At 33.3% G+C, this 25,095-nt stretch overlaps 1 protein-coding gene across 1 annotated transcript in view; it reads left to right on the top strand.

Annotated features, from left to right (window-relative positions):
- The first annotated feature begins 255 nt into the window (after positions 1 to 255).
- The window catches only part of DNAJC24 (DnaJ heat shock protein family (Hsp40) member C24), a 45,347-nt gene continuing 20,507 nt past the window's right edge, over positions 256 to 25,095 (top strand). The window contains exon 1 of the mRNA XM_039866381.1: positions 256 to 420. Coding sequence (XP_039722315.1) covers positions 256 to 420 — 165 coding nt within the window. The remainder of the gene's footprint in view (positions 421 to 25,095) is intronic.

A 25,095-nucleotide genomic window follows, 5' to 3' on the forward strand; every position in this document is an offset into this window, starting at 1 on the left:
GGTTCATTATCAAATTCTTCTTTTTTTTAAATGCTGTTGTATATTCATTCATTTAAGATATAAGCGTATAACGTGAAACATCTAACAGGTTTTCCATACTTGCCTGTACTCTTATACATTGGGGCATTTTAAATGAAAATATACGCTTCACCAGGTTTGCATTATAATCATGATTTAGTCAACTAAATACCTAAAATTTTAAGAACTTAGAAAAGCAGTACTTATTTCTTAGATACACGTAAACTGATGAGTCTAATGAATTGTCATCAATATTTCTATTCAGCTGATCTGAATATTCTTGTTCAGTGGATGATGGCATTTGATCAGATTCCAAAAAAGGATTGGTACAGCATTCTGGGAGCAAGCCCATCTGCAAGTATGTCAGACTTAAAACAAAAGTATCAAAAACTCATATTAATGGTAAGTCTATTCTTTCAGATTTTAAATTGAGGGTGGGGAGTAATCAATGTTTTTATGTGACTGGAAATTTAAGTTTCCATAAAATGGATATATGATATCAAAGCAGGAATCAAGGTATTAATTTGCTTCATCAAAAGTTTCAATCATATCGTAAAAAAGTTGATTTGTGGTTAGATCTCATGATTTGGAGCAGGCAATCTGAGTCATGTTGATTGAGTTAGAATCCTGATTCCACCACTAGCTTTGAGAACTTGAACAAGTTACTTTACCATGTGTGTGCCTCAGGGAAGACTAATTGAAATAATCCATGTAAAATGCTTAGAAGTGTGTAATATAATAAGCAACATTAACATCCAGTAGCTGCTAAATACATGTGGCTCTTGAGCACTTAAAATGTAGCTTCGTCCAAATTCACGTATGCTGTAAATGTAAAATACAAATTGGATTTTGAAGACTTAGTACAAAAAAAATCAAAAATTTGTTATTTACGTATTGAAATGGTAATATTTTAGATATATTGGCTATTTTGCATATTATATACATGTATACTTTTGCATATGTAAGGAAATATATTATCAAATTGATTTCATTTTACTTTTTTAACATTGTATATATGGCTTGCATTGATACTTTGCATTGTATTTTTATTGAATAGTTCCAGTTTAGGCTATTTATACAGTTCTGTGTGTGAGTTGTATTTATAAATATATAGTATCTTTCTGAACTATTACATTAATTTTTTCCACCTAATTGTGTGTTTCTTAAGCTAATGTGAATAACTTTATAAGGGCTTCAATTTAACTCAGTTTATAAAGAGTCAAGGACCATTACTTACATAGTGTTGGTTGTTTCTCTAGATTGAATAGATCTATGAGATTTTGCCATAAATTTTAGTATTTATTGTGAGAGACAGTAGATGTTTCACTATCAAGAATATATTACTATCCCTGCTTTAGGTAATAAGTTGGACTAAATTATGTTAAGGTGTCTTTTACCTCATAATTTTTAAATTATCTCAGAGTAGAATTAAGCAGACTTTATTGAATAATTTCTTAATACCAAATCATCCTTGTATCTCAATTAACTGAGAGATGAGGCTGGAGTAGACTGGGTCTAGATCATGCAGGACCTTGTGGCAATATTGGCCTTTAATTCGGCAGTGAGAAGCCATTTACACTTAGCATGATGTCAAACCCAAAGTGAATGAACTATTTTGCAAACTTGATAGCAGGTCAGAGAGTTCTAGTTGCTCTACATCTTCACCAACATTTGATACTATTAGTCTCTTTCATTTCACCTGTCGGGGGTTTCTCAGTTTTGTCACCAGTGACATTTTGGGCAGGATAGATAATTCTTTGTTATGTAGGACAGTTCTGTGCATTGTAAGATGTTTAGCAGCATTCTAGATGCCAGTAACAACTAAAAATGTCTCTTGGAGGTCAAATTTGCCAACCCTCCTATCCAATTGAGAACACTGCACAATTCTGTCTTTGTAGTGATATCTCATTGTGGTTTTCTTTTGTATTTCTCTGATGACTAGTAATGTTAAGCACTTTTTAATGTAATTCTTAGCCATTCATATAATTTTTTTTTTATGAAATGTCTTTTTTTAAAAAACTAAATATATTCTTGATATGTATATTTTCTCCTAGTGTATGGCTGGCCAGCTCCTTTTCTCAATGATGTTTTCTGATGAGCAGACCTTTTTGTTTTGATAAAATACCATTTATCAGTTTTTTGTTTTGTGGTTAGTGCTTTCTCTGTCTTCTGTAAAAAGGTCATGAAAGTATTTTCCTATGTTGTCTTCTAAAAGTTTATAGTTGGCTTTTACTGTTAGACCTATGATTTTTGTATGTGGTGTGAAATGAGAGATAGTGTTTTTGTTTCTCAAGAAGGATATTCACTTGTTCATCATTTATTGAAAAGATTTTAATTTCTACATTGGATTGTCTTGGCAGTGTGGGTCTGTTTCTAGACTCTATTCTATTCAATATCTTTGTCTATCCTTTTATTAATACTTCTGTCTTGATTAGTCAGTTTCAAAGTCACATAAAGTTAAGTTCTCTAATTTTGTCCTTCTTTTCAAGTTTATTTTGGTTAGTTTAGGTTGCCTTGCATGTCCATAGAATTTTGGAATCAGCTGCAAATTTCTGTTTTTAAAAAATCCCTGCTTGAATTTTAACTGTGACTTTATTGAATATATATCCATTTTGGCAGAATGGACATCTTAACTATATCAAGTCTTCTAATTCATGAATATATTGTATCTCTTCCTTACTTAAGTCATCTTTAATTTCTATCAGAAATATTTTAGAACCTTCTATGTAGTATTACACATTTTTATTTAAATTTATTTTTAGTTTCTTGATGTTTTAGGTTCCTTGTAAATGTTGTTTTTTTTTTAAATTTTATTGCCTAGTTGTTGATTGATAGTATGTAGAATTATATTTTTATATACTGATCTTGGATCCCACAGTGTTGATAAATTTGCTTTTTAGTTGTCTCATAGCTGTTATTGTAGAATTTTTACAACTTTCTACCAACACAATTATGCCATTTGCAAATAAAGGAACCTTTAATTCTTTCTAATAATGTATGCCTTTTATTTTTTGTTCTTGCCTCAACACACTATTTATTTGCTTCTATTACAATGTTCAGTTGAAGTGGTGAGAGCACTTCAACTGATTTTAGGAAGGAAAGTTTTTCAATATTGTACCATTAAACATAATGTTAGATGTATGTTTTTAAGATGCCCTTTATCCAGTTAGGGACATTCTTCCTATTCCTAGCCTGCTAAGAGTGTTATCATGAATGGGTATTGAACTTTATTAGATTTTCTTTTTTACTTTTATTGAAGTTTGCATGTATTTCCTTCCCTAATATGTGAATTTTATTGATTTATTTCCTTAATATTAAATCTATTTTGCATTGCTAGGATAAACAAATCTCACTTGTTCATGAAGTATTATGCTTTTCATATATTGCAAGATTCTAATTGCTGTTATTTTGTTAAGGATTTTTATGTCTAGTTTCATGATGTATATTGGTATAATTTTCTTTTTTTTTTATGTCCATGGCTAAATTTAGTATCACAGTTATGCTGTCCTCATAAAATAATTGAATTGGGGAGCGATTCTATTTGCTCTCTTTTCTGAACAAGTTTGTATGAGATTGCCTTTATTTATTTAAATGTTTAGTAGACTTTACTAGAGAAGTCATGTGGGCCTAAAGGTTTTTTTTTTTTTTCTGGGAAATGTTATAATTATTACTTAGAGACTATAAGGCTATTGAAATTTTTCATTTCCTGTTTTGTCAATGCAAGTTTTTAAGAACTTGTCCATTTCCTTTAAGAAGTCAAATTTATTGTCATAATGTTCATGCTATCTCCTCATTATCTTTTAATTGCTATAAGATATGTAATTGTTTTCTGTTTCATTCTTTATATTGGCAATTTGTGTTTTCTATTTTTTTTCCTGAACAGTCTTATTACAGTTTTATCCATTTTATTAATCTTTTCCAAGAATCAACTTTTACTTTGTTGATTTTTTTGTATTATTTGTCCATTTTTTCTTCACTTGATTTCTGCTTTTAATTTTATTATATCCTTTTTTTTCTACTTATTTGCTTTATGTTTTCTAGCTTATTAATGTAGAAACATACATAACTGACTGTACACCTGTCTTTTTTTCTTACATAGCCATTTAAAGCTGTTAATTTCTCTCTAAGCCAAAAGCAGTGCTTTAGCTGCATCACACAGATTTTGATGTGTATTTTCATTATCATTCAGTTCAAAACATTTTAAAATTTTTCTTATAATAGTTTTCTTAGTCCTATGGGTTACTAGGAAGTACACTGTTTAATTTCTAAATGTTGGAAAACATTCAGATCTTTCTGTAACTGATTTCTAATTTAATTCTATTATGATTAGAAAATGTACTTCGAATGATTTCATTTCTTTCAATTTTATTAAAACTTTTTTTATGGCCCAACATATCTTGGTGAATGTTCCTATACACTTGAAAAACATATACTTAGTTTTCTGTAAACATCTATTAGGTCAAATTGATGTGTCATTCAAATATTCTATAGTCTTACTGATTTTTTTGTCTATCTGTTTTATCATTTTCTGAGAGAACATTGACTTCTTGAATCATGATTATGGATTTGTCAGTTTTTCTTTTTACTTTTGTTAAATTTTGTTTTGTGTATTTGGGATCTTTTTTTATTAGGTGCATATGTATTTAAGATTATGTCTTCATGAATTTAAACCTTTGATCATTATAAAATTCCCTTCTCTATTTCTCATAGTACCCTTCTTGACATCTACTCTGATATTAATATTAATACACCACCCTTCTTATACTATTTGTATGATTTATCTTTTCCCATCTTTTCTCTTTCACTCTGTCTCTTTTATGTTTAAAGTGTGTTTTCTTGTATATAATTGGGGCCTTAAGAAAATTCCAGCCTGTCAATCTCTTCCTTTTTATTGAGGATGTTTAGTCCATTTATATTTTCCCCCCAACTTTATTGAGATAATTGACAGATAATATTGTGGAAGTTTAAGGTGTACAATGTGATGATCGAGACACATATATATTGCAAAATGAATACTACAGTAAAGTTAGTTTGTGTGTGTATGTGCACCCGCGTACGTCAAGAAACTTTAAGATTTATTCTCTTAGCAAGTAGACAATACAGTATTGTTAACTAATAATACTGTAATCACCATGCTGTGCACGAGATATCCAGAACTTTCTCATAACTTAAAGTTTGTATTCTTTGATCAACATCTCATTTCCCCCATCTTCTAGTTTATTTACATTTGTTGTAATTGTTGGTAATGTTTGGGTTTAAATCTGAAATCTTTTTGTTTTTGGATCTGTCATAATTGTTCTTTGTTCCTCTGTTTTGCCTTTCTTACCATCTTTTGGGCGAATCAAGTATTATTTCAAGATTCAAGCATTCTATTTCCTCTGTCAAATTTTTAGTTACATTGTTCACCATTTCCACTAAATCCCCTAATAAAGTTATTTTAAAGTTTCTGTCTGATAACTCTAACATCTGGGTCTGGTTCTATATCCTTTCTTAATGATAGATCACATTTTTTTGCTTCTTTGAACATTTTATTTTTATCAAATGACAAAAATTATTTGTAAATGAAAAGTAGAGACTGAGTTAAATAATACCTATATTCATAGGAATGGGCATGCCCCTTTTGTAAGGCAGCTCATGCGGCAAGTTAAGACAATTTTGTTTTCCTTCGAGTTCTTTTTGTTTGTTTTTTCTCCTTTGTTATGGAGGCTCTTTTCATACATTTAGTGATCCTTGGTTGTCTGTTCATATTTAAGAATGAAATGTTACAAGCTTATTCAGAGGTTCCTATGTACGACTGGGAGCTTTTATCAGGTGGGGTCAGCCATTTTATTGGATGACCCCAAATGCACAGCAACCAAATTCATGTATAAGAGAGGAATTCTCAAATCTTCTGCCTGGAAAGATAAGACCTTGGACTTGTACTGCTCCAACGTTCCTTTTTCCTTTTGTTTTCAGTGCACCATTGCATCCTACCTCTTCAACCTGATGTTTCTAAATCCACTATCTTCTCTGGTCTTTCCACATGGTAAACTTGTGGTTTTCTGCTGTGGCAGGAGAGAGTAGATGTCTGGCTTTATGATGAAGAGGAGAGTTGGAGGCCTAATTATTTCTTCTAAAGTCTCAACTAGTCTTCTTGCTATTAGTTCTGCCCCTCAACCACACTCTCAAAGGAACTTAATGTCTCAGTTGCTCAGTTTTTCTGGCCTCTGCATGAATGAGTTCACCTCTTGTGAACTCATTCACCTTTTGCTTCAGGCTTAGGTTTTGGTTTCCACAGGTTGAATGAATTGGTTACCATTTATTGATCAATTTTCTATCTTCTCAAATTCTAGTATCTCTCACCTGCTTTTTCTTATCTCTCCTGTTAGTTCGTTCTTATGCATTTATGCCTTTGCCTTTAAAACTTATTATTATTTTGCTGTTATTTTAGTGGAGTTTTGTGAGGGAACATGGATAATTGTGTGTATGAATTTGCTATTTAGTAGAATCCCTGAACTATTCTCATTTCCGTTTTTCAGCCATTTACCTCTCCTTCACCATATATACCTTTGCATTTGCTGCTATCTCTCCGTGTGCACTATGTCCCTTCTGCTACCTCACCTGATTAACTCTTACTCATTGTTTCAAAATTATCTTAGTTCTAATTCCTTCCTCCCATGATCCCTGCCATATCCCCCTTCCTTTTAGGTACTCTCCCCCAGTAGATGTGCATTTAGTGTTATTTCTCCAGGACAGGAGAGGTTTAGCTGGCAAGTAAGAAGGATGAGGATAGCTGCAGTGTGATAAAAGGTGTTTTTTTGGGGGGGTGTGTGCTTTCTTTTTGGAGGGTAGGGGAGACTAGAGCATGTTTAAATTTTGTAGGAAGTAGCCAGGAGAAAGCATGGGATTGCAGTTATAGGAGAGAGAAAATAACTGCCAGAGGCAGAAGGAGATGGGATCTGAAGCATAGGTAGAAGGGTAAAGAAAAAAGGGACCTGTCTCTATTTTACAGGAAAGGAGGAAAGGATGGATACAAGAGCTTGTTCATTTGTCACTTTGGTGGCAGAAAATTGGTCAGCTCTCATTTAGTGGCCTTTTTTTCTCTGAAGAAAAAGACAAAGTTAACTGTTGAGAGAAGATGAGAGGGAGTGGAGCAACAAATTATAGGAGAGAGAATTTCAACTAATATTATTCTGAGAAGGCTCCCTATAGGTAGCTGTGTATGCTTATAGCAGCAAGAAGTCTCAGCCAACAACTAATTGTAGGCAGTTGAAGGCAATCAGAACTATAAAAGCCACCAACCAAAACAATCACCATAGCATTTTGGCTTCTTTTTGCCTGGGTTATAGCATCTTTGGTCCCTATATTATAGCTTAGCACAATAATTTATATTCATAATTACAGCCATGAGTTAACTTACGTTCAATATATTCTGTTGAAGAAGATAAGGAAGTACGTAGTAGTACCTCTATAATTAGTAGCGTTCGTACTGTACTTTTAGTTTGTACTTTACAGTTCACAAATGCTTTCACATCTGATCTGGTTTTATCCTCTCAGCAGTCCTGTAAGGAAGTAATACCATCCCCATGTTTGCAGTTGAGAAAACCAAGGCTTTAGTTACAGCTAAGTGGTTTGTCTGAAACACACAATTAGTAAGGAGTAAAATTTAGGCTTGATCACATCTCATCTGCCTCAGACTTCTGATATCGGACTTCTAATAATTGCCATCCAAAAGGGTTAATAGTTGTTTAAGGCATAATTTTCAGTTTTCTGGATTTCCGTAGAAGACTTCATTCATGTACAATTAATGAAGTATTATAGAAGGTCAGACATAATTACTACTTTCTGTTTTAATTTTGAAGGAATCTAGATTAAATGTGGCTTATGGAGCGAAACTATTTTCCTTATTTTTGTATAAGTTTAGAGTTTCTAATAGAGTTGAGAAAATTATAAGGGAAAATCATTCTATTTATTATGTTTATCAGATTTTTTTTTCAAAAACAGACCTTTAGTTTATAGTCTTGCTTTCCAATTTGAATTACCATATTTTCCTAATCTGTTTTTCAACAATATCACTGAACAGTTGGAGATAAAATTACATTTGACAAATACCATTCTGTATCTAATTTTGTAAAAAGGCACATTTATTTTGTGTACTTTTCCAAGTTCAGAAGACTTTGAATTTAACACCTCCTACGTAATTAGTTGTTGGGATAAAATATTGCTAAATCATAGGCTGCTAAGTTTACAATACATGTTGATTTAGTAAATACTGTTTCCTTATTTCAGTTTTTGTAAATACAGTACTTATTCAAGGTCCCAATTCTGAAAAAATTCTTATTGACTGATGAGATATTTTAGATTGCTTTAAAGATACATAAAATGTAAAGTGCAGAATTAGCCTGAAAAACATATATTTCACATACCACTACGTCTGTTGCCTTATAATTTATTATATAAAAATAAAGATAATTGACTCAGCATTTCCCAGCAGCATTTTATTAATATGGACTTTACTTAATAAAAGTGCATAGCTCTTCTTTTCTCCTTAGGAATCAATTAAAAAATTTTTTTTTTAGTTTCTTAATATAAGTTGAATAATAATCCATTGTTTGGAAATGGTCTAAGATCAAGAATGATTAGTTATATTATTCCCATTTTTTATATATATATATATAAAAAGCTTTTTTCTCAGTAAATAGCAATTTTTTATATATATATATATATATATATATATATAAAAAATTGCTATTTACTGAGAAAAAAGCTTCCCCCAAAAAAACCTGTCAGATTTAAAATCAGAGGTCTTTTCCCCTCAATTGATGCTGATAATATTACAGTATGCCTTTCAACTGGAGAAGAATTATTGTGTTCAAAAATTATGTACTGCTGTTACAGTTTGTTCCATAACCTTAAAGAAAATTCACGTAATTTGAGGCAGGAGCTTTTGTAGGATGCTCTTATTCCTAATGTTATAAGGGTATAAAATGCCACTTAATACTTATATGGGCATTCAGAGATTCTCTCAATTACAGGTGGTTATATATAGATTAGGATTAAGCTAGTTATGTAATATATTTTAACATCTTGAAAAAGAAAGTAGAAAGGGTACCTGTGCTGTATAGTTGGAGGAAAATTACCACATCAGAAAACAAGGAAGTTAAGAACAATTATTTAAGTAGGTCTTTTGACTACATTACAAAGTGAAGTGATCTTGATTATAGGAATGGAATTTAGGCATTAAGAGAAATTTTGTGAAAAAAAATCTGTGAGTAATATAAGTGAAAATCAGAAGGGTATAACTTGTAATGAACAGTGTAATTTTTGTTGCTATAGTTGACATCTAGGCGTCATAGGATACAAGATATTTAGCAATAAATTATTTAGGTATTTCATGGAGACTCCATTATAAACTATATTTTCCTTGATAAAAGTGGTGGGGATAAGACATTGTAAGTGAACATTTAAGTAATAATTTAAGCGAACACTTTTCTAATCACTTTATGTGTACTCATTTAACCCTGTGAGTTGAGCTATCATCATTATCCCTAACATATAGATGAGGAAACTGAGACTCAGAAATTAAGGAAAAAACTGGTTAATGACAAGAAATTGATAAACTGTATAAACTTTGAAAACTGGGTAAATGAAAAAGAGGAGTAACCTTTTCAGTGTTTTTTTTTTCCTTCCCCACTGCATACATGAAACAATATAGATTTTATTTTTAAAGGAAAGATAGCATTTATGTTAAAGGTGCATATTTAGTGAAGAGTTAAAAATGTGGGCTCTGAAGGTAACTTCCTGGGTTTGAATTCAGACTACCATGTATTAGTTCTGTGACTCTGAGCCAGCTCCATAACTTCGGGCCTTTTTCCTTATCTGCAAAATAGATGTGAATCATTTATTATAGCAAATACTTACTGAATACCTACTACTATGTTCCAGCCCTATTCTAGGCATTTAGTAACTAGATAGCTATCTCATAGGGTTGTTTTAAGGATTTAAATGAGTTATGTTCATAATGCAAAATAATTTTAGATGGTAGACAAGTAAACAATTTTTATGTGAATAGTTGAAAAATATTTTATACATACATATATAGCACAGCAGATACTTGGTTTTAGGATGAGGCTAAGTAATAAAATGAGGTAATTTAATGTCTATTTCCAAAAAAAAAGCAAATAAGAGTATTAGTACTATGAGAATATGGTATAAATCTTGAAGATGGTATAGGATGGACTGAAATTTGGGAATCCTTAGTCTGTACTTCAGACCCATGAGTTACATTTGGGCACAGCAGTGCTTAGCATTTTATTTTTGTTTAACTATGAAAAATATTAAGAAAACAGACACAGGTATGCCTTCAGAAAGCATCCATTTTTGTGCTTGAGGTCAGCACAGTTTTAAATTTTTCTCCATTTGTAGGTGGTAGCAAGACTTCTGTCATAGGTCTAATATACTTCGTACATAGTATGGCAATAGTATTGAGCACTGCACTGTTTTGTCATGAATAGATGTAATTGTGTTATGTATATATTTTCTTTAAGAAGGCAGGAGGCCGTGTCATACTTCAAAAAAGTAATATTTAACAAGTGAATAAAGTAAAAGACTTTGTCAGCCCTGGAGTTATTGCTGTCCATTAGGTAATGCTGTACCATTTGGAAAACCCATGATTTTCTAAATTGAAAAAAATATATATAAATCTCAAAAGGTAGTTAGCTCGATTAGGTTGATTGTTGACTACATGCATTATGTTTTTGCTGCTTTGTTATTCCTTTACTGTGGACTGTTGAGGTTTATAGAGATGTTGTGTTCCTATGTTGAGTATGTCTACTCGTCTCATTTTGAAATATCCCTCTTTCCTCCTTAGCTGTGTCTGTTCTCTATTATTATTCTCTTTGAACTGTTTCTTATTACTCCTATTGCTTCTTTTCATCAGTAATACTTTTGTCGGTAATTCTCTTGCCTTTTTCTTCTGCTGTGTTTCTTCTTCCTACTTTTTTATTTTTGTCTCCTTTTTCCTATTGTCTCTCCCTGCATCTTTGTCACAAATTGGTTTACAAAGGCTATCGCCAATTTGTAGAAATGTATCTTTCTTCTGATTGATAAACTTCGGGGCTAATATTACCTTCAGTTTTTGATTGTTCTGAATTTTTATTAATGTGCTTGGAGACTTTTTTTTTTTTGTAACTTCCTGGTTCAGGAAGTAAGTAAAACTGACTCTTGCAAGTATGTGTTAGTATGATGAGCATTATCGCATGTTGTTTCTAAAAAGGCATGTAGTCTGAAGCATGACTTCTCTCTAGGAGTTTATGGTTTAGTAGAGTCAGAAGAGCAAGGAATGCTTAGAAAATTGACAAGAACTGGTATAGTCGCCCTCAGTGTACATTGGGGACAAGTAGGAGGATTTATAAGAGCTATAGTAAATTGAGGCTATGAATATTGTAAATCAAATTGTTGAGAGCTTGGAATGTAGGCTGTAACATTTCAACTATTCTATAGGTCTTAAGGAGATACTTAAGCAAGATTAAGTCTATATTTTAGCAAGTAATTCTGCTAACTGTAAAAAAAAAAAATGTTGGAGTGGGAAGAAACTTGAGGCAGAGAAAATATTGCATTTACAACAATTAAGCCAAGAGATAACTAGGGCTTGAACCACTGCATTAGTACTGGGAGTAAAATGAAAGAGGGAGATGAAAGAGAATATGGAGGTGGATTCAGTGATGGCTTGAATATGTCAGGAAGTGGGGAGTTGCAAATGAATTGTGCTTTTGAGCTTAAGGAATAGGAGGCAGGTTATGTTCTCAACTAAGATGAAGAACAGAGGAGGAGGAAGTTTTCTGGGGAAAGATGTTTGGTTAATTAAAGAGCAGGTTGGGAGTGATGTGTCTATGTTAGAGCCATTTAAAGATTTCCAACTGACAGGTGAGAATGCAGATAGAACTCAAAAGAGGTTGAGGCTAAAAGCCATGCAGTGCCTCCCTGAGATTACCTGGATGCCAAGGAGGTGGGGATATAGTGTGTTATGGCTTCCTAAGACAGAGCCCTGGGGAATGGCTATTCACTAAGAAACTGAAAAGGAATGGCCAGAGATAATAGGAGTCTAACCAGGGGAATGGGATGTTACTAAAGTCAAGGAAAAGAGACAATGTGACTATCAGTTGCAAATATTGTTAGAGGGACCAGGAAGGCTGCTGCCTAAAACAGAGTCCATTGGATGTAGCAACTGAAAACATTGGCAACCCTGGATTGCTAAGCAACACAGAAATTGGATAGAATTGGTAAGCCCTCTTACAGGACAAATCAAGTACAACTACCGGTAACCCTTGGGATCTGTGATTTGATTAACAGCCTTAGCTGCATGTTTTAAAAAAATTGAAAATTGAGTAAATTAGCTCCATTGTTTAGAAGAATACAGTCTGACCTAGTATATTAGTAGTAGTAGTAGTAGTAGAAATGAGTAAAAATTACACCAGAAACTTGGTGGAAAGTGTAAAAGAGCACACTGTGGCACTGTGGAAACCTGGGTTCTTACTATGCCTTATTATTAATAAATGCCATATGCTTCTCCTAGTATACAGGGAATGTGAAAGTAAGTTATTTAAGAAGTTCGTTGTGGAATCTAAAGAACAAACAAAAAACGAACTCATTGTTGTAGAAAGAGAGAGTAGTTTGGTGGTTGCCAGAGGTGGGGGCTGGGAATGGGTGAAATGGGTGAAGGTGGTCAAAGGATTCAAACTTCTAGTCAGAAGATGAGTAAGTTCTGGGACGTAATGTACAGCACATGATAGTTAACAATACTGTGTTGTGCACTTGAAAGTTGCTAGGAGAGTAGATCATAAAAGTTCTTACCATATACACACAAAAAAAGGTAACTATGAGGTGACCAATGCTTTAACCTTATTGTGGTTATCATTTCACAGTATGTAACATAAATCATCATGTTGTATACCTTAAACTTATACATTGTTATATGTCAATTATATCTCGATAAAGCTAGTACAAAAAGCTGTTCATCTCTTACCCTCCTCATTTCCACTAAAATTATGCTGAGCCAGCTATGATTTGTCTTAAGTCACAACTTTATGAGACAGTTTCATCTCTAAAAATGAGATGCTTATACCGTGTTACTTTCTAAAGGTAGGTCTAGAATTTGTTTCTTCTATTTTCTTTCCTCATATGATATCTTCAGTGTTCATCTAGGTGACTACCCAAGTCTGAATTTTTTTTTCCTACTTTACCATACTGAAAGTAACTTTGCTTTGGTGATCTAAGATTGTTGGGTTGATTCATAGTGCATACACTCTAGACAGAACAAATAATGTTGAGACAGCTGTGGCAATCTGTCTTGTTTTCCATGTATTTAAGATAAAAAATACTCCCTTCACAGCCTTGCCTAAAATTCTATCACTTTCAATTTAAATTTTAATCTGGGTGTATGTAAATGCTTTACAATTTGCTTTTGCAGAAAGTGAAAGAAACATCTCAAAATAACTGTCTAATTATGATTTGACTTGTCTAAACTGAGAAAATCCATGAAAGGGTAATTTAGGGCATTGTCATATTTATCTTAGTTTGGCTTAAAAGAGAATTTCAGAGCCTCCAAGTAGAAGAATTATTGAATATCAGAACATAAAGGAACCTTTATTGCAGAAGACTGTTAGATTAAGGAAATAAAATTATCGAACACAGAAAAGTAGAACAAAGATACACACTAAATATTTAAAATCAAATAATATAGTTATAGACCAAAAACCATTTTTAAAATTTATGTAAAATAAAAATGCTAAACAAAAATCGAAATGAGAAAAGTGAATTTCCTTCTGATTTGGTGTACATTATTTTTAGTTATGCCAAGATACAAAAAAAGCAAATAGACATTTTGCCTAGTGCTTCCCCAAGGAATTAATATCACACTATTGTTAAAGTGTTGGAATTTGCTAGAGTATTATTCCACGTTTTTCTTTTATCTATATAAAATAGCTAGAACTTTATTATGTTTCTTAGGATATATTTCTTTTTGTTTTTTTTTTTTAAATCAACTTTATTGAAGTATAATTTAGATACAATCAAATGCACCTATTTTAGTCATTTTAATGAGTTTTGATTCAGTATACCTGTATAACCACCGCTATATCACGATACACAACATTTTCATCATCCCCGAAAGTTTCTTTATGCTCTGCCATCTTTTCTAAGCAACCATAGATCTGCTTTCACTGTCTGTACAGATTGCTTTGGTCATCGTGTTAAGCTCTAAAAATTTCTTGATGTTTTATGTGGCCTCTAATGAAGCAAATTAGTTATGATTTTTAAAGAGAAATAAATTTATCCTTTTACCTATTCTTGAAGAGTAAACCTTGTTATATCATATTACATAATATGCCTTCAACAAAAATATTGTACAAGAAGTCTACTTAGCACATTTTGGGTATGTTATAAGTGAATTACTTGGTTTTACATGATTTAAAAATAGTAACTATAATCTTGCAAGGTTTTCATAAAACCATGCCGTCTGAAATATGAAACACCTTTAAAATTTCCCTTCAAGTAAATCATGGATTTTAGCTGATTAATCGCATTTTACTTATTAAAGTTATTTGTTTTGTCTAATTTTTCCTGTATTTTCAAATTAATTTATTCTTAATAACTCTAATAATTTATATTCCATATATGCATGCTTGAATTATTTTCTGTGTCACAAATAAAATTAATGCTGTTGTGCCCATGTTATCTACTAATTAAAGATCAAATGGAGACTTGACTGGGGGATGAACACAATGCAGTATACAGATGACATAGAATTGTACACTTGAAACCCACATAATCTTATTGACCAAAGCCACGCCAATAAGTTTAATAAAAAATTTTTTTAAAAGACGAAATAGATTCTTAAACTCAGTAGTGAAAAATAAAACCCCTTCTTAGGCTTTCTGAAAATTTGACTATAAATTGAACATTGTCCTTGGTACAGTGTGTGGGATAAGATAGCTCAGAAAAGACGTGTCTTTTTTCCAGATGCAGCTTAAACCAGCCATTACCTTGTGGCTATCTCAAAATATTAAAAAATATGAAATACAATTCTTACTATCCCTGAAGGTAATCCAAAATATTTTGTTTGAGAATTATACTTTTTAAATTAGTTAAATGATCTATTTATGAGGGTTGAAATGATCTAAGTTTGTTTTCAGTTATTCATCCATTCACTCAACCTTTGTTAGGGTTAGTACCTACTATATTTCTAGGCACTATTCTAGATGCTGCACATATCACAGAGTTTATTGTTAGGGGAAAGACACAGATGTTTAAATTCTACTATCTAGCATAATAAATGTTATGATATATACAGCATATAAGTTCTAAAATGTGGTTTCATAAGGAAGCCTGTATATAGCACAATATTTAAGAGTCTTCATGTTGTATCACTTTGTGCTGGCTTTGAATCTCACCTGTACCATTTATGATCTGTGTGACCCAGGAGGGTCTTAACCTCTGTGTGACTTAATGTCTCTGAGCCTCTGTTTCCTTACCTGTAAAAATCAAGATAAAGATTTTTTTTTTGTTATTCTTTTTTCATAAAGATTAAATGAAATAATGCATGTAAAGCATTTGCCTAGTGCCTTGCATGTGGTACTTTATTATAGTGTATTACAGTCACTAGAAATTATGCATAAAATGCAATTAGAGAGCCATGCAGGACCATATAAAAATACAGCATAATTATATCATGCAAAATTCTGTGTTTGGAAAAAAAAATAAAGTTAAAAATGATAAAATTATATTTTGGATGTGTGATTCTTATCAGGTTCATTGTTGTTATATATTATACATTTATATATATATATTGCTGTATAGAGTTGCATTCATGAAACTTCAGATACTATACTTAATGAAAAATTTAATGATTTTCAAGAGTAGTTTTGATTAAATGGCATTTTCACATTGTCTCTGGACCTTAACATCTGTGAAACTCATCTTCCTCTGTAAGTGTTCATTTAGGGATATTAGTGTTGGGAAATTAATGCTGTACTAGATTGCAGGAATGGGAGAGCTAGATTACACAACATATTTCGCTTGTCGTTTGTGAAAGAGAAATACGTGGGTTGCTGTATCGTAAGCCAGTAAGTGTGGAAGCATATCCTGCCCACCTCGGACTTAGCTATCATCCTAAGGTCTCTGCACAACTAAGTGTTAGACTCAATTTCATGTTTTCTATCCCAATAACCTGTTTTTTCTTCCTTTAGTCAATTCTCCCCTAATGTGTATAACTGCCATAAGCCAAATGGATTGTCAAAGTGAAAGTTCATTTCCAGGATACTTTGCAGAGTAGGTGAGATACCCTTGGAGCAAAAGCACTTTCCATTTTTGTCCTTGACTAACAGTTTTCTCTTCAGTTTTGGCCTGGAATTCTTTACTGTCTTGTCAACTCTTTAATGCTTTCAAGAGTTTTTAAAAAATATTTTATGCAAGTTTTTTAGTTGTTTACAATGGGGAGGTTGGTTTGGATAACCTAGCCCCACCACCATTGGAAGCAAGAAATCCTTCTCTTATTTTTTCCACTCTTTCACAATTCACTGGGAAGAAGTCCATGTCCCCTTATAGCTAGTCAAAAAAAAAAAGTCTCTCTTTAGGTGTTCCATTGATGTATTGTAACTCTGTTATCCCACTGCCCACATCCTGTCTTTACTGTAATTACTTAGGCCAGTGGATTCCACTCAGCTAGAAGTAAAGTCTTTGAAGGCAGGGATCCTGTCTCAGTTATTTTTCTGTCCTTGGTAGCAGCAACTTGTGTACCAACTTGTGTACTTTATATAATACACTTTCACTACATGCATTGGTTGAATTGCACTGGATTTTGCTGAAATAGAATAGAAAGGTTAAGAAGGGAGTTGGCTTCTGTTATTTTGGCCTCTTTGTGTGGGTTGCAGTACTGTCCTGTTTTATGTTATTCCTTACGGGTTCAATGATGATGTTAGATAGTCCTTGACCCATGTGAACTGATGACAGAATAGAACCACAGCATGTGAAGTGATTTGATCTGTGGCAATCTTTGAGCCCATGTTTTGTCTACACCTGTCCAAGGCTGTCCAGCTGTTATATTTCATTTTCAATAATTCAGCCAAGAGTGTAGAATCTTTTTAGGTTTTCAGTAAAGACATATTTTTGAGAACTTTAAATAGTCTTACAGAAGAGAATATTGAGACCATAAAAAATAAATGTATCAGTTAAAGGACAGTATCTAGAAAACAATATAGGGAATATAAGCATATAGTTTTCAGTTTACTAAAGAAGACTGTTCTTAGGATAGAGGAATTCATAGTCATTAAAATTATAAGACAAAAAAGCTTTTTAAAAAGTCTCAGTTGCCCATTTTAATGCATCTTTTAGTTAGAACCTGACTACTTCATAATCACGGTGACAAAATCACAGCATACCATTTTGTAATTTAAAAATTATTTTAAAATAATGTGACATTATTCTACAGTCTTGGTATTAATCTTCTAGAAAGTCAGTGTTAAAATGAGCTTCAGGTGGGAAAGTACTCAACTGAAGCAGTTTATTATTACATGATAAGAAAGACGGAAAAAGCTGGTTATTTAATCATGTTTTGTTTGAATCATGATCTCAGATTAAGCAGTTTTTTAAATTTGTTCTTATAGTGACCTTTTTTCACCTAGAACTCCCTCAAACTCTTAGGACTATCTAGCTGTCTCTGAATGTTCTTGAATGCCATCTTATGCACATACTAGAAGAATGTTCCCATGTGCATCTGTAATAAGTTATACATTAGAAGATAACTGCTGGTTTGTCTTGTGTTGAGATGTATAGAGATGTTAGAAATGTAAAAGTTAAATCACTCATGGTTTAGATTCCCCTGGAGCAGAGTCAGGTAAATCTGATAAATTAAATTATCATTGAAAGAGTTGTTCCTTTTCCAAGTGAAATAAACTACCACTAATGTCACTTAAAATCTGGGGAGGTTTCTTGATTTTATTTTTCCTCCCTCTTTCGATAAGGTCGTGAAAAGGTAATAGTTATAATGTAATATTATAAGGCCCATGCCTAATATTTTTTAGGCCCTGAGAAAGATTACAAATGGAGGGGTGGTCTGTACCAGGTGCTTAAATACTTAATAGGTATAAATCAAGCTAACATTAACAGAACATACTTAATATTTACTTAAAAAATATACTTTCATGACAAATATAGCTTCATGTTGATCTGAAAATCCAAGATCAGATTTCGACTTCTTAGATTTTTATGCCAGAATGCAGCAGAACAGAAGGAGCTACCACCTGCCCTGCTTCCCTTCTTGTCTACCCCAACTGGAGACCTAGCTGTAGTCTAAGCTTCTGCTGACCTGAGGCTGTTCATGCAGACTTCCTTGGTTTTTGCTCCTAAAAGAAGGAGTAGGGCATGACTGGAAGAGGGACATACAGTCCTCATGGGCAGATTGTGGGGTATGGCAGGAGAAGGGGCAGAGAGAGCTCTGTAAAGGGGACAGGTGTAAATTAATTGTTACGTATATATTTATATTATTATACAGCCAGTTTTTCTTAGTTGTTGTAGTTATGTTCTATAAAGTTGCCACAAACACTGAATTAGCAAATCCTGAACCATTGCTCCTAGGAGAAATACAGGGTTAGGTTCCTGTGAGCCTCTGGTCACAACATTTTCATTAAGCAATCAGTACATAACCTTGTTTTATGTGTGTTTCTGTTTAAAGACAAATATATATTGTTGATTCATTAACAATGAACTCAGGGCCAACAGCAATATATAACTCATGCCTGAAAGAAGCAGCTTATTTTAAACATGTGTTTTCCCCCATAAGGCACATTAAGGACCTCTTTTGCTTTGAAACACTATACAACACCTAATGCACTATGCTTGGGGGCCATTTTAAATAGAAAAATTACAATAAAAAGCATCAAAATGAGAAAAATGTAAGTAGACTGTGGAAAAGACACTTATTTACGTATGTTATGAGAGCTGAAAACATGAAGGCTTCTTTGACCTCAGCTGGTAACATCCATGTAGAGTGCCTTAAGTTTTTCACCAACCTGTGCATGTCTCAGTGATTGCAAAAGCATCACAAATGTTGATTGGAAGATTACAAATAAATTTTTGTAAGTAAGAGAATTTGCAGATATAGAATCTGTGAATTGTGAGGATCCATTTTATTTATACTATGTTTATATTAGAGGGCTTGCTATGACTCGCCTCTCCTGCCATATCCCATTTAAAATTTTTAATTGAATCGAAACATGCATACCCACATTATGTCATTTGATTTTTACAAAACACCAAGCTATATAAACATAATTTATTCATTAACTAAGTATGTATTGCCTTCTATGTGCCATCTTTGTGCTAGGTGCTGCGGATAATGGTAATATGATGGGCAAAGGTCCTTATTTTCATACGTAGCTTGGTTTAGCAAGCATTCCTTCTATTTTTCAGGTAAGGAAATTTTGTACAGTTGAATAACTTTTCTAGGGTCACCTAGTAATAACCAAGCCAGAATAAAACTGAAATTCTCGTAGTTTAAGTTCAGTGCTGCTCCAGTTCTCTTCTCTCTACCTTGAATTCTCCCCTTCCATTAGCTTACCACTCCCCTCCACTACCCCAGCCCCGAACCCCACCCCATGCAGTAAAAGGTCTTTTAAAAACATTCTCCTTTGGCCTTGGTTGTTATGGCAGTCACTCCTCTCTCCTTCCTTGCCAAACGTTGCTTGACCACCATCCATTTGCTTCTCAACCTATTCTTTTTCACCACTGGTATTCTTCTAAATGGTGCCTACTAAAGTGTCCAGTGCCCCCAGCTTGCCACATTCAGTGGCACTACTGTGACATTTACTGTTGTCACAGATCTTCCATCTACCTTGAAACTCTTTCCTCCCTGGGCTTCTGTGGTGCCTGTTTTCCTAATTATCTCGTTGCTCACTGCCCTATTTTTCTTTCTAGCATCTTTCCTTCTATCTAATAGAAATGTTACTGTCCTTCAGAGCTTTGGCTTTATTTTTCTTCACTTGTTTCCAAATCAGAGACTCTTAATCTGGGGCCCTGGTGCTGTTGGAGGACTATTAATCTTTCAATTTTATGCAGAGAGATTAACAGACTTTTTATCATAATCTTGGAGTTTATAACTCAAAAGCGTTGAGAAGGACTGCACTCTGTATATTCCTGTAGTTTTATCTGCTTCACAGGTGACTTCCAAATTCATGTCCCCAGCTTCCCACCTTTCCCCTTGTCTGACTCCTGCTGCCCTCAGTCATCTGCGTCGTTAACATAGTTCCTCAGGAGTGCTGCAGTAGTGTAATAGTTTCCTTACTGCCGGCCTCCCTACCTGTCCTCCCTACCAATACCATCCTATCATTGGGTTAGATTTCTTTTTTTTGTCTTTGAAACAAAAATATGTTTATGTCCCTAGCATTCAAGTAATGTGGAAAAGTAGAGTATAGTTCATGTTTCTTAGCATACTAAAAAGTTCCTTTACTGTCTAAACCCAGTCTAGCTTTTTAACTTCATCTCTCATTACTTTTACCACCCGACTGTTCTTTTGATTATTTAACCTAGTATAGCTTACAATTCTGCTGTTCAAAACTCTAATATCTGTTTTAGTACTTTCCTGTCTCATATTTGCCATTTCTGTCTACTTGGAATGCTTTTGCCCTCTCACCCTTCTACAGTTCCTACAGGCTGACTCTTATTCATCCTTCAAAACCCAGTCAAAAATCACCTTTGTTAAGAAATCTTCCCTAAATTGTTCTCAGTTAACAACTTTTTCAGGTTGTCATCTTTTCTGAGCACCTTATCCTTCCCATTGTATTATAATTAATTTTTCTGTGCCTGCCTGTGAGTCCTTTAAGAGCAGGGATCCTGTTTTATTTATCAGTGGATACTCATTGGCTAGCACAATATCTGACTTGTAGTTAGGTTGTTAATAAGCCTTTTTTTTTTAAGAGATAAGCACACTTTTGGGCTACCAGTCTTGCACATGTATTGCATTTTCTCTATATGATTCAGAAAACCTTAAAAATAGTCAAACATATTTTAGAAATCATGTTTCGGGTGTTAACTGTCGCATAAAATGGGAATGCCACTGCAGGCAATATTTTCCTAAGCATTAGGTGGCAGTAGTGTGTTGTACTTGACTTTACCTTTGTAATTGGGTTTTCTTTTTTTCAGCTTTCATAATCTTAATGTAATGTCAAAGTGTAAAGGATACAGTTGTAGTACTTTTATGCCTAACTTTTTGTCACACAATGTTGTTTTAAGCTACTAGGCATCTTACAGAAACGAAACAAAACAAAACAACAACAAAACACAGCAGTATCAGCCAGTGTATCTCTCTGTTGCTTACCTAAACTGTGTTCATATTCATTAGAGAATTACTACTGCACCATCTTAACAGCACTTCCTCACCAACTGTTTAATGGCTGCTTCATAATAACAGTGATTTGCAATAAGGAAAACCAAAAATTATCTCAGAGGATATGTGTTTCCTCAGCATCCTAAGAAGCTTACTTAGGCCTTTACTTCAAAAATAGTATACTAAGTTCATTGACTTTAGCTACAGTTATTAAATGCTTTTATTTTTCTTACTCAGTTTCTGTCACTATTAAGGTTACTTCTCTTGTTTTATTGAGTTCCATTTTAGGTGAATTTCCTTCATCATCAAGTAGTTAGAATTAAGAAAAATTGCCACCACCTCTCCAGCCTTATATATATATAATCCCACCATTAATTTTTGAACACTTATATATGAAAATGCCAATGCTTTCAGTATGCATTCCATTCCCATTGTTGTTTTCTATAGCTTTTTTAAAGTTAATTCAGTAGAAGTTACTTAAGGAAATGTGTACGTTTTACGTACACGGGGAGATTTCTGCAAATAAAAGAAACTTTAGAGGAAACAGTATTAGTGTTAATTCAAATATGAAAAGGGTAAAGTAATTCTCTTTCTCATTTCTTTTTTTTTTTTATCTCAGGGATAAAGCACTTGAGGGAATTCAAAGGTAATGTACTAGTATCATTAATGTGGCAGAATGATCAAGTAATAGAAAATGAGCATGAAAGCGTTGACAGAACACACTACCTAATTAGTACCTGATGGTCTTGATGACTACAGAGCAGAGCTCAGAATTGCTGCAGGAGAGCAGTCCTGTGGGATTTGTAGATGGACATCACCACCTTTGTTTAGCAGGGATAACTTTAGTTTGGCATCAGCTTCCTAAGTTTCATTATACAAAAACCGAGTCTTCCCTGAAGCCAGAAGGTAGGAGAAGTTAGCCAGTGCACTGCTACTAATTTTCATTGGAGGATGTTGGAGGCAAAGTGTAAATATTGGAGTTCTCTGTATAACTCATGTCAAGTATGTCATGGAAGACTTGTTTCATATGATTTGGGGGGAGATGGGTCTAGCTTTACACTTAAATTGGCTATAAGGTAACCGATTGATTACTTTAGGTTTATTTTTTTTTTTCATATTTTATGTACAAAGAAGCAGAGGTTGTATTACACTTGCTTGTAGTCAACAAAGAAAAGGATGTGACTAGCAAAAGGAATTGCTGCAAGATTATATTTTAGTGTTAGCAAATCTCATAGTCCAAAGTACATTACAGAGGTAGTTCTTGGTTTTGAAGAGGTTTTGTCATGGATTAGATTACTCATATTATTCTACTTCTTACATGTCTTCATTTCTGTAAATCCAGTTCCTACAATCCACTTCTTAATTCTTTATTTGAAAAGGATCCGTACCTACCGTAAATATTGCATGGCTTTGTTTGCCTTCAGTGCTTTTCTGTCTCTTCCCTCAGTTTTTTTCCTTACTCTTCCTCTTCTTATTTCTCCTGCAGTTTCCCCTTTCTCCATCATCCCCACGTCCCCTTTTTCAGTCTCCTACCAACCTCCTTTCCCCCCTCTTCCTCCTCCTCTCTTCCTTTTTCTTCTACTCTTTTACCTCCTTCTTTTGGAATATGACTGCAAATTATTATGCAGTAGGTTGCCACTTAAAATTTTGAGCTGGAGAATAATTTGGTCAGGTCGTAAGTTAAAGCAAGTGAATCTGGAAGCAGGTGGATGGACTGGGCTGCTGTTAGAAGATGAATGCTGGAGACTAGGTAAGAGCTACCAGCTTACTGTTGGTTTGAACTAGGTTTGGCCTAATAGAAAGGATATTATGTAGGTAGAATCTACAGAATTTGGTGCTTAATGGTATTAGGGAAAGGGAAATTACCCTACCTGATACTGTAACCTGGATTTTTAGAAAATACATTTATTATTCTCTCATTCATTCATTCATTCATTCAGCACTTCTTGAACATGGTGATACTTTAAACAGACAAGGATTCAACAGAGTCTGGATGATAAATTGGGTTTTGGATATTTTGAACTTGTGCTGATAAGATAACTTTTAGAAGGTATTTTGAAATTTGATTCTAGAATTCAAAAAAGTTTCAAGCTAGAGATAGAGAGCTAGCATCCTATTAATGGTACTAAAACTCATTTATTAATACATAGAGAGAAACCAAATGCTATAACCTCAGGGGCCACATTGGTAGATAAAATAATATCAGCATGACGATTTGGGAATTTTTGTTTAACCGAACATGTGCAGAGCCCTTTTCATAATTGATGTTATTTCCTATTTGCAGCCAACATTTTATAAATCAAAACAACATAAACAGATGTGTAGTAAAAGATTAATGTATGACTTTCCTAACTTTTTATTCAATTCGAGTAGCAAGCTACTAGTAAATAAAGCAATATTTTCTTTTAAAAAGGAGTGTAAGAAAGGCATTAGAGTGGGTGAACCTCCATTTAGGTGATCTGAAATACCACCTTGTTGTGAAGTAGGCAATTTACCATAATATGCATTTACTTTAAAGAAATACCATTTCCACTTTATACGTTGCTTAGCCAATAGACAGGGTCATTTAGAACTAATGAATATATAAATTTTCACTAAAAACTTTTAGAAATTACTAGAATTTTTACAGTGTATTATATTATGCTGTTTTCACAACTTACACACACTTCAAGTTTTGTTTCCCTCCTGGTAGGTAGTCTCTGTGTTAAACCTATTGCTGGAAACCGTTGTAGTGTTTGGTAGCTGAAGCCTGATACAAATGATACCCATCCCCACTTTAAAAAAATCAACAGGTTAAAATTCCACTGGCATATTGTTCTGATTTCATCAGCTTCTTCATTACTGAATTAAGTTGGCATTTGTGTAAACAATGAAATAATGAGGTTGGCATTTATGATTAGTGAACAAAAGGTATCAAATATCAAAAAGTTTCTGACTTGGAACACGATATAATTTTCATTGTGGTGTTATAGGTTAAAAATTGAAGAGTGTGAGTTCGCTATTTTTTTTTCTGTTTTTGGAAGGGATACATGGAGGAATGCATCTGTCAAAGGGAAATTTCTGTGAAGCACTAATTTTTTGATTTTCTACTAACTCCATGTTTTAAACAGTAGGGGGCTAACAATGTGTTTCTTAGACTTTAGCGTGCATAATAATTGCCTGGAGAATTTGGTCAAACACAGATTCTTGGGTTCCCCTCTGTAGGTTGTGATGGGGTCATCTTCTGACAAACTCTCAGATAATGCTGATGCTACAGATCTGAGGACCACATTTTAAGTTGCACAGTCACTCCAGAATTAGTAATTCAGAAATCACTTGGATTTATTACATGGAGAAAGTCTAAAATCAAAATTAAATAATTGGACAACCCATTGCCATAAAATCTCAGCTAATCATAAAGCATTAGTTATTAATTAGTCAGTTGGACATAGATAACATATATCAATCTTGATAAAATATTACATCATTTTCTATATTTTTTGTAGTATCATGAGTGATCCTATATTTTTTGATTCAAGACAATTTCTTAATCTTTTGTGTTCATTTTTCTTATCAGTAAACGTCATGGGGATTGAAAGAACATAGGTCTATATAATTGAAATTTTTCTCCCAAATATGAAGAAGTTAAATAGATCATAAAATTGAGTGCCAAATCACTTGAGAATAGTAAAATAGCATTTTGCTAAATTCATATTAGTCTTTTCATTAATATTCTGTTTTTA

Source organism: Pteropus medius, unplaced genomic scaffold, assembly GCF_902729225.1.
Source record: "Pteropus medius unplaced genomic scaffold, Ma_sr-lr_union100, whole genome shotgun sequence".
NCBI classification, from domain to species: domain Eukaryota; kingdom Metazoa; phylum Chordata; class Mammalia; order Chiroptera; family Pteropodidae; genus Pteropus; species Pteropus medius.